The 16,059-nt window shown below is 28.5% G+C and overlaps 1 protein-coding gene across 1 annotated transcript in view; it reads right to left on the bottom strand.

Annotated features, from left to right (window-relative positions):
* LOC128558461 (heat shock 70 kDa protein 12A-like) overlaps positions 1-2,591 on the bottom strand; it is a 33,609-nt gene extending 31,018 nt beyond the window's left edge. The window contains exon 1 of the mRNA XM_053547789.1: positions 2,422-2,591. Within this exon, the coding sequence (XP_053403764.1) occupies positions 2,422-2,583 (162 nt within the window). The 5' untranslated portion in view covers positions 2,584-2,591. The remainder of the gene's footprint in view (positions 1-2,421) is intronic.
* Positions 2,592-16,059: the final 13,468 nt, after the last annotated feature.

Raw genomic sequence — 16,059 nt, 5'->3', positions numbered from 1 at the left:
ATAGGTATTTTAGCTTTGCAAACGGTGTGATAAATTCAATATGTTGTCTTTCTTATGAATATTTTATTACTGATATGAAATTAAAAGAAAAATGGTCTATGTCTGTCTTTTTACAATTAAATACGTAGTAAAACACGTATAATTTGCTGAAATTACTTCTGTTTGACGAAGAATAAATAGTTTTATATCTACCCTCTAAGACCACCGCAAACGGCTTAGTAATCCATATTCATTTAGCTATTGTTTCATATTATATCATTTTTGTAAGTGAAGAAGAAAATGGTCTTTTTAGGCGTTTTTTGGATGAGTATAGGTATTTTTTCGTCATCGAAAAGACTCGAACATTCTCGTATACTTCCGTCAATTCTTACGGAATGTAAGTTCCCAAACGGTGAAGACTGGTTTTGCTTACACTCATTAGTCGATTTTGAACAGCTTGAGGATCGAAATTCAAAATTTCAAAAAGAAAAAATTTGATTTGGGATCATCAAATCTGGATATTGCTCGAAGCTCGAAACTGAAACGTCCAGTGTAAAATCCAAGCTAGCATTGAACTTCGTGTCTGTCGAGAGTGGTAATCTAAGGAACTGATTTCAAGCTTGAATGAAACTTCGAGCGTGTAAGAAGAAAAGACTCAATAGTTTCAAAACGATGAAATCTGAGACGCCATATTTTGGGCAATTTAGAAAATAGAAATTAAATTTTTCGAAAAACTGACGTTGAATTTCGCTGACATTGAATTTCGAACAAACTCGGAGATCGAAATTAAAATCAAAAGACAGCACCGAATTTCAACGTAGAATTGAATTTAGAGCCAGCTGGAAGATCGAAATCCAAATATTTCGAGCTTGCATGAATTCCTAGTCAGTCGGCATTTTGAAAATTTGAATTGCGATCTTCAAGTTGGCCTGCTCGGTACTCAAATTGAAAAGTTGACTTGATTTTGGCATGACTATCGAAACATCAAGCGGACTCAAATCGAAATTAAGCTGTTTCAAAAATTGGTTTCACATTAAATTCGATTGTTTTGAAAATTCGAGCAGGCTTAAAATAGGATACCCGGAGTAATCTATTTAGCTTCTTAACGTTACATTTGATATGGTACTATTTTTAATCTTTGAATTATGATCAGGCTAGAGCAGATCACAGTCTTAGTATTACGTTGAAATTCCCCTTTTTTAAATAAATTATAAGTACGATTTTCGACTTGGCTCAACACTCAATGCTAGCTCAATATTCGACTTTGAAAAATCATTATCCATCTCTAAACAAGCTGTAAATTCAAAGCAAGATCGAAATTCGGCTTTTGGAAAATTATGAATTTCGATTATTGAGCTGGCAGATTAAAGCTATTTTGAAATTAGACGTTTTGAAAATTTAAATCTCGATCCTCAGGGGTAGCTTTGGATCAAAGTTCGGCAAGTTATGAAGTTGAAGTTCGATCTTCGAGCTGGTATAAGATTATAAGCTAGTTAGAAATTGAAGACAGTGACACGGCTCACGACATGATAATAAATGTGCAATTATTTGAGTACACATACAAAAAAACAAAAACAATTTAAAACCTTTATTTCATAATCATGATTATCAAACAAAGTATTATAATAGCAAGCTTCTATCTGATTCTAAGATAGTAGAACTTATTTTTGCAAAGTGATTATTCCGTTTCATAGTAATTTGTTTGTTGAGATGCCGTTATGAAGTTATTCAGATTAATCCGCCAAATTACATTCAGTAGGTGCCGATTGGTTGACAAGTCTATGCTCTCATTTATCTTTGCAACCGCTGTAGATTTAATTCTATAATATTTGTTTAATCCATATGATCGAAAATATTAATGTAACGGTACAGTGGCGAAGAACGGATTACCTGTTCGGCACCGGCCGCAAATAACGGAGAAGGCCGAAAACTACCAAACAGTCTCGACAGCCGATTTACCTGGCCAAACTTATCGGCGTTTTGTTGTATTTTTCATGATGGGTCTAATTTTCCCATATGCATGAATCATAATGAATAAATACATGTCTTACTGAATGTGGTCACATAAATCTTATTGTCTTTTTATTGGTTACCGGAAGTCAAAAGTTATTTATAAAAATTGAAACTTGAAAATTGTATTCATCTACATTATCAGATTAGATTTGTATGTCATGTATACGAAAATATTGGGCGGGGTGGCCGGTATATAAGATCCCGAGCTAGATAACTTGACCGTTCAATGTCGTTTACGCTGCATTGTCATGTAACAGAGTTGAGACCCTCGAACGTCAATATCAATATGAAAAATGATGCGAAAATATAATTATGAAATATCATTTTGTTGTTCTTTCTTCTTCCGATGTGCTTTAATATCATTAACGATAAGAAACTGCATTGTATGGATATGCAGAATTGAAACTGATTTCAAGAAATCGTGTTTACCTTTTTGTTGTAGAGAAATGTCTTAAATCGTCTAAAGAAGAACCAGTCGTGATGCGTGTCTTCTAAAACGAGGTCGGCGTTTTTTTCCTCTGCTTCAAATCCAAAGCTGTGAAAGTTTCCCTTCGGGTCAAATAGAATGGCTGTTGGGGCTTTTATAGACATTAATGCTTGAGATCTTGATTATACTGGAATAAAGTTTCCTGTTACATTAAATCAAATACCTAAAATAGAAGTTTTAAATGAAATATGATTTAATATATTTGGTTTTGAAGAACCTGCAGGTATTTATCCATTGTACATATCAAAATATCAATACGAAGAACACTGTGACATGTTGCTAATTACTACTGATAAAATAACTGATGATGACTGTAAATCACCAGGGACCCCGGTTCATCATTATGTTTGGATAAAAGACTTTAATAGATTAATGTTTCAAAAAACAAAATATCAACATAGAAAACACTTCTGTAAAAGCTGTCTGCAACATTTTTCTCAAGAAAGAATATTAAATGAACATATTCCAAATTGTTTAGCTATTAATGGTACCCAAGGCGTAAAAATGCCAAAAGAGGGAAGTAAAGTACAATTTAAAAATTATCATAAAGGTTTAGCAGTACCTTTTGTAATTCATGCTGATTTTGAATCAATAACTAAAAAAGTTTTAACTGCTTTACCATCACCCGAATCTTCATTTACTGAACCATATCAAAATCATATAGATTGTGGTTACGGCTATAAAGTTGTTTGTTGTTATGACGATAAATATACTAAACCAACCCAGATTTACAGAGGTCCTAACGCAGTTTATAAGTTTATTGAAAAAATGCTTGAGGAAGAGGAATATTGTAAAGAAATATTTAAAGAGCACTTTAACAAAGAACTAAGAATGTCTAAAAAAGATGAAAGTGAATTTAAAAAACAAAAGTTCTGTCATATCTGTGAAAAAGAATATATAGAAGGTGAAGTGCCAGTACGTGATCATTGTCATATAACAGGAAAATTCAGAGGAAGTGCTCACTCAGAATGTAATATTAATTTTAGACTAACACACAAAATTCCTGTTATTTTTCATAATTTAAGAGGTTATGACGGTCATTTTATTATGCAGCATATAGGAAAATTCAAAAAAGAAATTAATGTTATTCCTAACAATATGGAAAGATATATGGCATTTATGATTTCCGACTTGGTCTTTATTGATTCATTCCAATTTATGTCTCAGTCATTGGATAACTTAGTAAAAAATATTCCAGAATTTAAATATTTATCTCAAGAATTTGATTACATTGAATTTTTAAAAACAAAAGGTGTTTATCCATATGATTACATGGATTCATTTAAAAAATTCAAAGAAACAAAATTACCTTCTAAAGAAGATTTTTATTCAATTTTAAATGAAACACACATATCTGACAACGAATATGAACATGCTAAAAATGTTTGGAATAAATTTAAAATTAAAACAATGGGAGAATATCATGATCTATATTTAAAAACTGACGTATTACTTTTAGCTGATGTATTCGAAAATTTTAGAAAATTATGTTTGGCGTACTACAAATTAGATCCTTGTCATTATTTTAGTAGCCCTGGTTTAGCTTGGGGTGCAATGTTAAAAATGACTGGAATTAAGTTAGATTTAATAACTGATATTGATATGTATCTTTTTATTGAAAAGGGAATGAGAGGAGGAATAAGTTATATTTCAAACAGATACAGTAAAGCAAACAATAAATATATGAAAGATTATAATCCTAAACTTGACAGCAAATACATTATGTACCTCGACGCCAATAACCTTTACGGTTGGGCCATGTGTCAACCTTTACCCTCTGGAAACTTTAAATTTATATCCGAAAAACTATTCAAGAAATTAATTGCAAAAGGTAAAACAAACTTTATAGTTGAATGTGATCTTGAATATCCAAAAGAATTACATAAAACCCACAACGATTATCCTTTAGCTCCTGAAAAAATTTAAAATACCAGACGAATGGCTTTCTGATTATAGTAAAACTATTAAAGAAGAATTTGAAATAGGAAAAAGTAATGTAAAAAAATTAGTTCCAACTTTAATGAAAAAAACAAAATTATGTAGTTCATTTTAAAAATCTTGAACTATATACACAATTAGGGTTAAAAGTAACAAAAATACACAAAATATTAACTTTTGACGAAAGTCCTTGGTTAAAAAAATATATTGATTTTAATACTCAAAAAAGATCTAAAGCAAAAAATTCATTTGAAAAGGACTTTTTTAAGTTAATGAACAACTCTGTATTCGGTAAGACGATGGAAAATTTACACAAGAGGGTTAATATTGAATTAACTCATGATGAAAACCTTTTATTAAAATATATAGCAAAACCTTCATTTGTTAGTTCAACGATGTTTAACAAGAATTTGTTTGGTATTCATAGAATAAAAGAAAGTTTGTTATTAAACAGACCTTGTTATGTTGGAATGTGCATTCTAGATTTATCAAAATATTTAATGTATGATTTTCATTATAATTACATTATGGAAAAGTACGAGGGTAATTGTAAATTACTATTCACTGACACTGATTCATTATGTTATGAAATAAAAACCAAAGATGCATATGAGGATTTTTATAAGGACAAAGATTTATTTGATAATAGTGTTTACGATAACAACTAAAAATTTTATTTCGACAATAATAAAAAAGTAATTGGAAAATTTAAAGATGAAGCTGCCGGCATTTCCATGTTGAATTTGTTGGATTAAGAAGTAAAATGTATTCATATTTATTAGAAAACGAAGTTAATTTTAAAAAAGTGTAAAGGAATTAAAAAACTTTTTTGTTAAAAAAACCCAATAGTTCATAAAATTACAAGATACTTTGTTAATTCAACCCAAACTAATCACCCCTTTAAAGTTATTCGTTCTGATAAACACAACTTTCCAGTTATGTTATAAATAAAACATCTTTATAATGTTATGACGATAAAAGATATATTCTTGATAATGGTAGTGATACATTAGCTTATTCTTAAATTAATTCTTAAATTAACTCTTAAATCAATTCTTAAATTAACTCTTAAATTAATTCTTAAATAACTCTTAAATTATAGAACCATAAATTGTTAACTGAATATTAAATAACGTTTAAAGAATTAATATAAATAACATCATTTTTTAAATTTATTAGCATAATTAATAGAACAGATTCATTTTTTCTGTTATTTTTTACATTGTAATTTTGAAGAATTACATTTTCTTTATTTTTTAGTTGTAATTTAGCTTCTCCTTTATCTAATTTAATTGCTCAACAAGAATAATTAAGATGCAATTGAAATAATTCCCTTACATTATTACCATTTTGAACTAAACCAGGGCTAGCATTTACAGTTTTCCTTTGGGAAATAATCCACTACCGGTATCTTGAGTATAACATGTTAGAAACAATGGAGGTTTTTCTTATTAATTGTCTTTTATTTGTTTTTCTATTTTATTTACTTTTCATTTATATTATTGAATATTCCCATTATATTAATTATTCCAGTTAAATAAAAAAAACAGTAATTAAAGTTTTAAAAATTTTTTAAATTTTAAATAGTTTACTTTCTTTATAATTTATATATTCCTCCAATATGTAAAATTGAAAATACAGTGGCAAAAGAAAAAAATTCTATTGTGGGGGGGATAAATCGCTATAAGTATTAATGTCAAAAACATTGTCTTTTATGTTTAGATAAATTTTGATTTTTTCTATACACAGATACTAACGGATTAACACTGAACATATTTGCTAACACATCATCGTCGCTAAGGTCATTGATGTCACTGATGTCTTTGACCTCAGGTGTTATATTTACACTTCCAGATGGAAAATCACCGATAAAACCCTCTTGCCACCACCTAAAAACTAAATGTGATATTGGACATGCTTCCCAACTTGTATATGACTTTAAATAAAACCTGATATCTATTATATAAATTCCGGCTTTTTTTACTGAGGACAGATTTTTTAAAGGTACAGACGGTACAGGTAGTTTATATTCTTGGTTTGTGTTTATAAAATCTTTATAATCTACGATATTTCCAGATTCCAAATTAAATAAATCTAAATAACCCACTTTAACCAGGTCATTCCCTCCAATATCATCAAACAAAGTATACAGTGATAATATCCAGACACCGTGTTTATCATAATACCTCACCATTGATATTTCAATGCGAGTGTATATTTTGATGCCACCGCGTGATATTCCATGATCATCACTACTTTTGTATTCAAAAAGAAACACTTCACGTTTTACTTTTTCTATTTCTTTTTCCAATTCTTCTTTTTTTTTTATCTTTATTTTAAGTTAAGAATTATTTCAGCTAAATCATCAAGTCGTTTTTTGTTGTAGCAACTTCAGAAGCAGATAAATTTGTCAACAACCCCCTTTGTTCTAGTAATTGTGTTTCTTTTTTAGAAAAACATTTTTTACTTTTGTAATTTCTTGGATATTATAGAAATTTCTTGAGTATTAGCAGTAATTGATTCTCCTTGTTTAGTTGATACTTCAATACAGAGTCCAGTTCATTTATTTTTTTTTTAATTTTAATCATTAAATCCGCTGATATCTTTTTCTAACATTTCTGTAGTGTATTAACCCACGTACTTTAAATGTGGCGTGGGGTAACAGTACTAATCAAGTTCCAAAGTTGTTTCTTAAAATTTTCTAGCTGATCATTAATCGTGTTAATTGCTTTTAGCATTAGCAGTAATTTGTTTCTCCTTTTTTAAAATGATTTTTCAACTACAAAGTCCAGTTCTTTTTTATGTTTTACAACTTTAGCATTAAATTCATTATATCTTTTTGAAATTTTTTTGTAATATTCCCTAGTCTGCATACTTAAATTAGGGACGGTTGTCAACATTTACTAATCCAAATTCGAATTTGTTTTTTAAAGTCATCTATTTTAGAATTGAGCTTTTTTTTTAAGGTTATCTAATGCTGTGTCATGATCATCACCTCTTTGTGAAGCTGCCTTTTCCAATTAGTTTTATTTGCAAAGTTTATTTGAAAATGTATCAGTAATCTTGATTCCCTTTTACCTTTCAGTATTTTGTTTATTTATTCTGTTTTGATTTCTAACTGATACATATTTTGTAACTTTTTCTCAGCTTAAATAATTTGTCTTTTAGTTCTTCATGTTTTAATCATACTTCTTTTAATTCATATGTGCTGTGTAAAATGTTTAAATTGGACTCTAAATACTTCTTTTATGTTGTCATCTGTCAAATCAGATTTCTCTTCAAGTTCTTTAATTAGAATCAACTATAGCTTTCATTTCTTCTCCGAGTTTCCCTTGTAACTAAAACTATTAATAATGAATTGTTTTTTAAGTCTTTTGTTAAATCTTCAATATTCTTTACTTCTTCTTCTAATGTCTGTTTTATACTTTTAATGTCTTCAAGATTATAGTCATCTATTACACTTTGAACTTTTTATACATAAACCGTCTTGAAACTGCATCTTTGGGTTTATCTGGATCTCCTGGTTGATTATTTCATACTCCCATATCTAATGCTGTTCATTGTGTTATCAAGTTTCTTTTTTTTGTGAAGATATGATTCCGTTTCCTTTTAAGTTTTTGAATTTTTTTTTGTTGCATAATCACTTAATCAATATAAAATTTTAAAACTTACTTATACTGTCAGGTTCACTTTTTTGTTCTATATTATTAAAAACTCCCATTATATATTACCAGTAAGTTTTTTCAAAAAAACTTCCTTGGTTTGTCAATATATAAGAAATCATATTTTTGATTTGTTGCTTTAGCAAAGATTTGGGGTTTAATATTTTGTTCATACAATCATATATTTTCTCGTTCCCTGGACTTTAAAATAAAATGTTTTGGGGAACAGTTAATACGGATATCTTTTGGTGTTTTATAGTAAGATTGATTTAAAATAAATAAACAACGTCTTTGTAACGTCCTTGAATAAAGTATTTTGTTATTTTATTTTGAACCTTTTTATTTTCACATACAAAATCATCAAATTTTACTACTTTTTGTTTTTCTGATTCAAGATTCTCACAAGGTTCAATTTGATTGGAATCGGCCGAATATTCAAGTATTTCATTTGGATCCACTTTATTTTTTTTTGCAATTTGACTTAATTGGTTAATTAAATCTTGATATTTAGATTGTTCTAAGTTTTTGGGCATATAGGTTAATTTATTCAAAATATAAAAAGGGGTTTTTCGAAGTATATGCTTTAAATGTATTTGTTTTTCCAGACCCAGAAGATCCACATATTAACATTCTAAAACATGAATCGGGCTTAAAAGGATAATTTTGTTTAAAGTTATTGGATTTATCACTTTTTGTTTTCATAATATGGAATTTCCATTTATATATAATAATACATTATCCTACATTTCTTACATTATTTTACTTTTTTTACATTATTCTTACTTATTATTAAATGCAATAAAAAACTTAATGAAATAAGAATAAGAAAAAACTTAGTCGGGCAAAAGATGAGAGCTCTTAGAGAAGAAATAATGAGAGAAAAAAATAAGAAAGCTACAAATCGGGAAATGTACACTGAAATAATAACCCAAATTTACGAAGGAATAGAAAGTCAAAAAGAAAAATTATCAAGTCAGTTAAAAGCATTACCTGGAATTTAAGAGCAATTAGCGTTACTTCCAAAAAGGTTTGTTGATAAAATACAAGAAGTAGAACAACAACAAAAATTGGCAGAGTTATTGGAAGAACCCCCCCCCCCCCCCCCCGGAACTACAACAACCATTATTACAGCCATTACCACAATATCTAGAAGGCGAAGAGATTGATAAAATACTGAAAGATTATGGTAGAAAAAAAGAATTTGATATATATAAAGAAGATGAGTATGATACAGCCGAAGAATCAGAAGAAGAATTGGAAGCAAGACCAAAAGAATTTACAGTTGATTTTAATAAAGAAATTGATTTAACACTTTTAGATAAAAAAAAAATATAACACACCACAAGAAGTGTTTAACTTTTTTCATAGCAAATCTAAAGATCCTGATGAAAGAATGACTAAGGAAGAATTAAATGATATCATAGAAAATGCATCAAAGGATATAAAAAAAATGGGTCATGACTCTGGTTCAATAAGTAGAAAGAAAAATCCCACAAATTTCGATCTGAAGCAAAAGGAAGCAATTATAGCCAAGTCGGATAATTTAAACAAATATAGAGAAACGATTAGAGATATTCTAAAACAAGGAAAAAAGTATATGGGAAAAGGAATAAAACATTATAATCCGTGTAAAGTTTTACCAAATGGACAATATGGTAATTTAATTATTAACTTAAATAAACTTTATGGTCAAAACAAATTGGTTGCTAAGGATAGAATAACTGGAAAAGAAGTAATTAACACTAAAGTAGATAATGATTTGATTGATTTGATTAATAAAAGATATAAAAATAATAAAAAACAAACAATTCATTCAAGAAAAATATTTAAAGAATTAACAGAAATATCAAGATTACCTATCAATAAAAGACCTATGAAATTTAAAAAAGTAATTAGAGGACAAGGTTATGATGTTTGTTCATGCAATCCAGAAGAATTGGTTAATGAGTTGGAGTTAATTTGTGGTTCAATTAATGCTGGAAATAATAATGAAGAACTAAAAATGAAGGTATTAGAATTAATTGAATGAACTATTAAAAATGAATTCACTCTTACCAGAACACATGAAATGTTATATAAAAATTATTTTTCTTGAATTTAGAATTTTAATTATATATAAATGGAAAAAAATAGTATTAAGTTCTGAAACAGTTTAAAAATAATAACAAAAATACTCCGAGTGATTTTACAATCAGATTTAGTCGTTTTTTAATTTTAGATAAAAAATAAAACTTAGTTGTTGGTTTGGATAGTATAACACTATGACCTATTCTGGCATAAAATTAGTTGATGGGAAAATACAATTTAAAAAATTCGTTATAATAATGGTAAGGGTTTAAAGGGTTGGAAAGATATCATATTTTCAAATGGTTCTTACTGTTTACACAGATATTAATAATTATATTAGGGAAACATTAATAAGTAATGGTGATTAGAATTTGATAAATCAGACATTGCTCCAATAAGTTTGGAATTTGATTTAAGTAGTTTTAAGATTTTGATTTAATTAAAGATAATTTTATGTTGGGTTTAGGAATGTCAAATTTTCATACATTGCTTGGATTTTAGAAAAAAAAATTAAACAATAATGAATGGGGAACTTCAACACCAAATATAACTAACTCTGTGGATACAATTTTACAATCATTGTGATCTTATTGATTTAAATTCATTGTTTATGGTAATTTCAGTGATATTATTTATGCTTTAAGTACTGCAGAATTTAACAAGAGCTTATCCATTTACAAAAGAACCACAAAGAGTTGGATATTCTGAAATTAATAAATATATTATAAATTCAATTAGAATATATATTACGGATGTATTTGGTAGAATAATTAATTTTAATGAGGTTGATAACAAGTTTTACACTAATTTTAAAAGAAATATAAATTTTAGTTTTATTAATGTACAAAAAGTTTATGACAAAAAATAAAGGGAAAATTTATTTATGTTTATGCTCACACAGGGAAAAGAAAATTATACGCGGAACAGGTATCTTTGCACTTTTTAAAGAAATTGCTTTCAAGTTCAGCCGCATCTTCAAATTTGCACAGCTGGAAAAAAAGCTCTGGAAACAGCAGGAAAACAGCACTAGAAAGTGGAACAAAAAGGTTGGAACAGAAGTTGGAAATTTAGCTGCTAATAAAAATTTTTGAAAAATTTAAAAGAACCGCTCCGGCGTTGGTAATTTAATTGCCAAGGATTACAAGAAAAGAATAACAGTTTTAAAAAAATAATAAAAATATAATGATGAATAGGGGGATTTAATATGAGAATAAATAGAATATTGTCAGGATCTGGAAATTCAACTCAGCGTAAACGTATTAACAGATTAATTTATAAAAAATAAAAATAAAATAATATATACATGTTTAGAACAAACAATATTGTGAAGATATGAATTAAAATCCTATTCAATTAGATACAGCTTTAATATCTGTCTTGGGAAAATAATGTTAAGCAACAAAAAAACGGATATCATTTTTCAATTAATGATAGAAGCTCATATTTTGATTGGTTTAATGCTTTTTTTGAAGTAAGTTTTAAAGTAAATAAGCTTGCTAACGGTAAAAAATTATGCTGATGGAGATCAAATTGATCTAATTAATAAAACAGCTTCAATAATTTATCAGTTAGTTGTTAAACAAAATGGAAAAAAAATTGTATTGATTGTAATAATTTATATAAGGTAGTAAATGTAAGAGTTTGGTTGAATTGTCTGAAGATTATGCAAAAAAACTGGAACAAATGAATATATTTTTAGATACTACTGCTGTTGCTGAGAGCAGGAATGGTCAAGCTGGATATAAAGTGGTTTTGCTTCTAGGAAGTTATCAATCCAATGTGGTAATGAGGTAAATACTAAATATCCAAATTTAAAAAATTTATTCATTTTCAGGGGTTTTGAAACTAATATTATACCTCCCAAATCAAATTCAAATAACACTGGGAGCTGACAGATGAATGATGAATTAAATTTTTAGAGCTATAATGCTGCTGATGCTGGTAGAGTAATTGTAACAAAATTAATTCTATGGGTTCACCGTTTTGGGTTTTTTAAAGAATTTGGACTTAATTTAATTTCTGAAAGATTTACAAAAGCAAGATGGTCATACTACGGGAAATGGTGACGCAATCAATGATACACAACAAACTAATATAACCTTTAGAATAAAGGCTGGTGGGAAACAAAACCACAACATGTATTTGTTTATTTACAACGACCTGATAAAAGTAATTCACAAGAACTAATCCACATTTATTAGATACATTTAGAATTATTGCAGCAAATGAAAAAATTTCACTTTGAGCTCTTGTCGTCTTGAAGTTGGTAATGGTGTTTTTTATCCAGAAACAGAATACACAAGTATACAAGAATATATGCTGATGTAATTAATTATTATTATAAAAAAATAAATTTAAAACTACTGGAAGTCTTTTAAATCGATCAAATTTTTTTAAATTTTTTTGGATTTGTTCATTTAACTTAGAAATAAAAAGGAAGTAACTACAGAAGTCCTAAGCATATTACATTAACAGCTAAATTAAATTTTTCCCCCGGCAGCTAATATTCGTGTTTACGAATTGTTTGTATGAAGAAACAGTTGAAATAAATACTATTGGAAATGAACTTGTTATTGTTTAAAAAAAAATTAAATATAAATTAATATAATGACATCAAATTATATTGAATATAAAGTTAACCTAACAGATGGACAAAAGAAAAATTTAGCACAAGCTTATAATAATAAAATTCCACATACTTGTAGATTAAAACATGAACAATTACATGGAAACTTCCCTTTATATTAACAAAAACACAAATTAATCAAATAAAAAAGCTGTTGCAAATAAGAAGGGTTTAGAAATTAAAATTTCAAAAAAAAAATGTCCAGTCAAGGTCAAAAAAGGTGGATTTTTAGGAGCTTTGGCTGGTTTGTTAGGAAAAACAATTCTTCCAATGGCAGCGAAAATAGTTCCAAAAATATTTAGCCCCTCTAGGCATCGGCGCTTTGTCTGGGCTGGCCAGTACTGGTGTTAGCAAAATACTTGGAAATGGTATGATATCAGTAGCTAATGATAAGAAAAATGTTATACACCATATCTTACACCTAATCAAAGGGAAAACAACTAGTAGGATCTGGGGTGATTTAAAATTAAACAAAAAACAAAAACAAGACGGTGGGTTTTTAGGTTTTGTGGTGCTAGTCTAGAGATACCTTTGATTAATCTTTGTTAAGTGATAAGGGGGGCATGGCAGGGTATACAGATTGATTCTCAGAGAAGACCTTACAGACGAATTCCATAGTAAAAAAATAAATAAAATTTTAAAACAAAACCCAAATTTTTAACTTTGAAATTTACATGGGATTAAACAATTAAAATTAAAAACTTAGGGGTGTATTTAGTAGAAATAATTATTAGAATTAAAAGTAAAGGACGTGTGTAGAATTATAAAAATTTGGACGACTCTGCGGGACCTGGAACACATTGGGTTTTTTACTTGAATACTTTGTACTTCGATCCATTTGGAATTCCTCCCCCAAAGGAAAATAATTAATTATATACCTGGGGTTTTAAATTATAACAGCATACAATATCAAGACAAAACAATACACTCTGGGGGTTATTATTGTTTATTTTCATTAAAATGTTACAAGATAAAATACCGTTGAATGATTTATTGTATAAAAAACTAAAGTAAACAATCAAGAGTAAGAACAAAACATTATAAATTTTTTAATAAAATGAGTTAAATGTATTAAAAAAGTATCAAGAACGTAATATTCTTTATACTAACAAAAATGTATCATAAGCGTTTAATTCCGTACTACTCCCAAAAAACGTATTACGGAAGTGACGTGCGTTTCACTGTAAACGTTACTATAAACAGAAGTTATGATATATGAAATTCCACTAATGTTCAAAAAAAAATTGAACATGCTATACGGAAGTGACGTGCGTTTACAGTCTAAACTTACTATAAATAAATGTGAACATTGTACATGGAAATTCCACTAATGTTAAAAAAAATAAATTGAACGGAAGGGACGTGCGTTTACAGTTGGTAAACGTTACTATTAATAAATGTGAACATTATACATGGAAACCCTTTCATGATTTCTACTTTAAAGCTGATTTTTTTTACCAATTCAAAATCTGTACATAATTTCTTTTTTTTGATTAAAGTTCCCGTGTTTAAAGCACACTTCAATAAATTTTATGTTTCTCAATTAATTCATAAAACTAAAGCCGGATTCGACAGTAGGAATTGTGTAATGTACACCTCTGGATGAAAATAAAGTCCCAGATCACAATCCTTTGGGCAAACTGATTTTTAAATTTTTAATAATAAATCCAATCTGATGTGTACAATAAACAATATTCCGTTTGTTTCTGTATATTGCTTGTCTAAATTTCTAATGCTTTCAATACATTTGTCCTGGCTTGAAATATCCACATTAATTGTCTAAAACCTCCTCTTGTCCGAATGATTTCGTAATTTCTTCTTTAAGCTTTTCTTTTAACGTACTCCTTGTTTGTTGCTTTGTTGGCTTACATGTATCAACCAATTTCTTGATATATTTTGAACTGAATGTTGTAGTCCATTCTTGACATACAAAATCGTCTTTGTAATTATCTTTTAAATGGGTTGTTAATTCCGTCAAGTCTTTTAACAGGTCTGCTGTTGTATTTTTATCCCTAAAAAGAAACACAATCTATGGAATTACATAAGTATAAGCAGGTAAAAATAAATTTATCTCTAAGAAACACAAAATAATATTTCTAAAGTTAGTGAATGAGATCCGTCAAAGATCTGCTAAAGCTTGAACATAGTGGCGTAAATGTGTTTTGAAAAGTAACTTACATTGTAATCGTTTTCCTTGTTTCTGTTCTATCGTTGTATGTATTATAAGTCAGCAATATAAAGTAGCAAAGAATGTTCTGGTGTTAATCAGTTAGGTTTGTGTTGCAAAATACGACCATTTTTCAAAAAATATCACGTAAATCCCATATAACACTTTCAGATAATACGTCAGTTATTTATAACCAGATTTTCCGAAAATACGATAAAACGAAAGTAAAGGAAATATGTCAGTTATTTATAACCAGGTTTTCCGAAAATACAAGAAAACGAAGGTAAAGTAAATATGTCAGTTATTTATAACCGGGTTTTCCGAAAATACGGGAAAACGAAAGTAAAGTTAAAACCTGTGGATTTTAAATTGTCCGGCATTAGTTGGTTCGGACCAAGGATTAAAGGTTAAATTAGGTCAGATTGGCCTAGAAACGCTATTTTATTCACTACTCATCTGTGTCACGGACTGTTAGTGTTAGGACTTTATATTTAGAGATACTGAGCTCAAAAAGGCCACCTATAGGCAAAGAGTCATTTCAATATCTCAACCCAAATTATTGAACGGAAACATTATCTTGGCGTCGTCTATCAATCTATCTACCCATCTAATCGGCAAAACGACATTGCTTAACTAATCTTTAAAAAACCTCGTTAGCGAGATTATAATTAGATATTACTAAAAAGCGGGGCGCACAATGTACATGAAAAGGAAGGAAAAATGTAACTAAGATTTGAGAAAACTGGTTGCACTATTAAATTTGATACAAAGATATTGGCCAAGCCACATGGTAGTCGCCGTGGTATTGAGTAAAGAAATTATACGTCATATCATACTCATATGTTATATTCCGGGTAATTTAATTTGATTGGCTAACACATTATATTTACAGATTTGATGAAACTGCATGACGGTCACATTAATGATAAATTACATACCCGCCTTGGTGAATGATTTGATATTGAGAGATACTGAGAGATATTTGATAAGCGACTTGTTTTGTCGCTGTAATGGTCGCCGTGGCTGAGGTTTGGGAAACTACGGTTCATTTGTAATATTTACTGATTTTTACTTGAAGTAAAATATATCTTTTAAAACAGTTTGTTTTAATAACAGATGA

Source organism: Mercenaria mercenaria, chromosome 7 (genome assembly GCF_021730395.1).
Source record: "Mercenaria mercenaria strain notata chromosome 7, MADL_Memer_1, whole genome shotgun sequence".
Lineage (NCBI taxonomy): Eukaryota > Metazoa > Mollusca > Bivalvia > Venerida > Veneridae > Mercenaria > Mercenaria mercenaria.
Note: the sequence above shows the minus strand (reverse complement) of the source record. Positions and strands in the feature narration are given on the sequence as shown.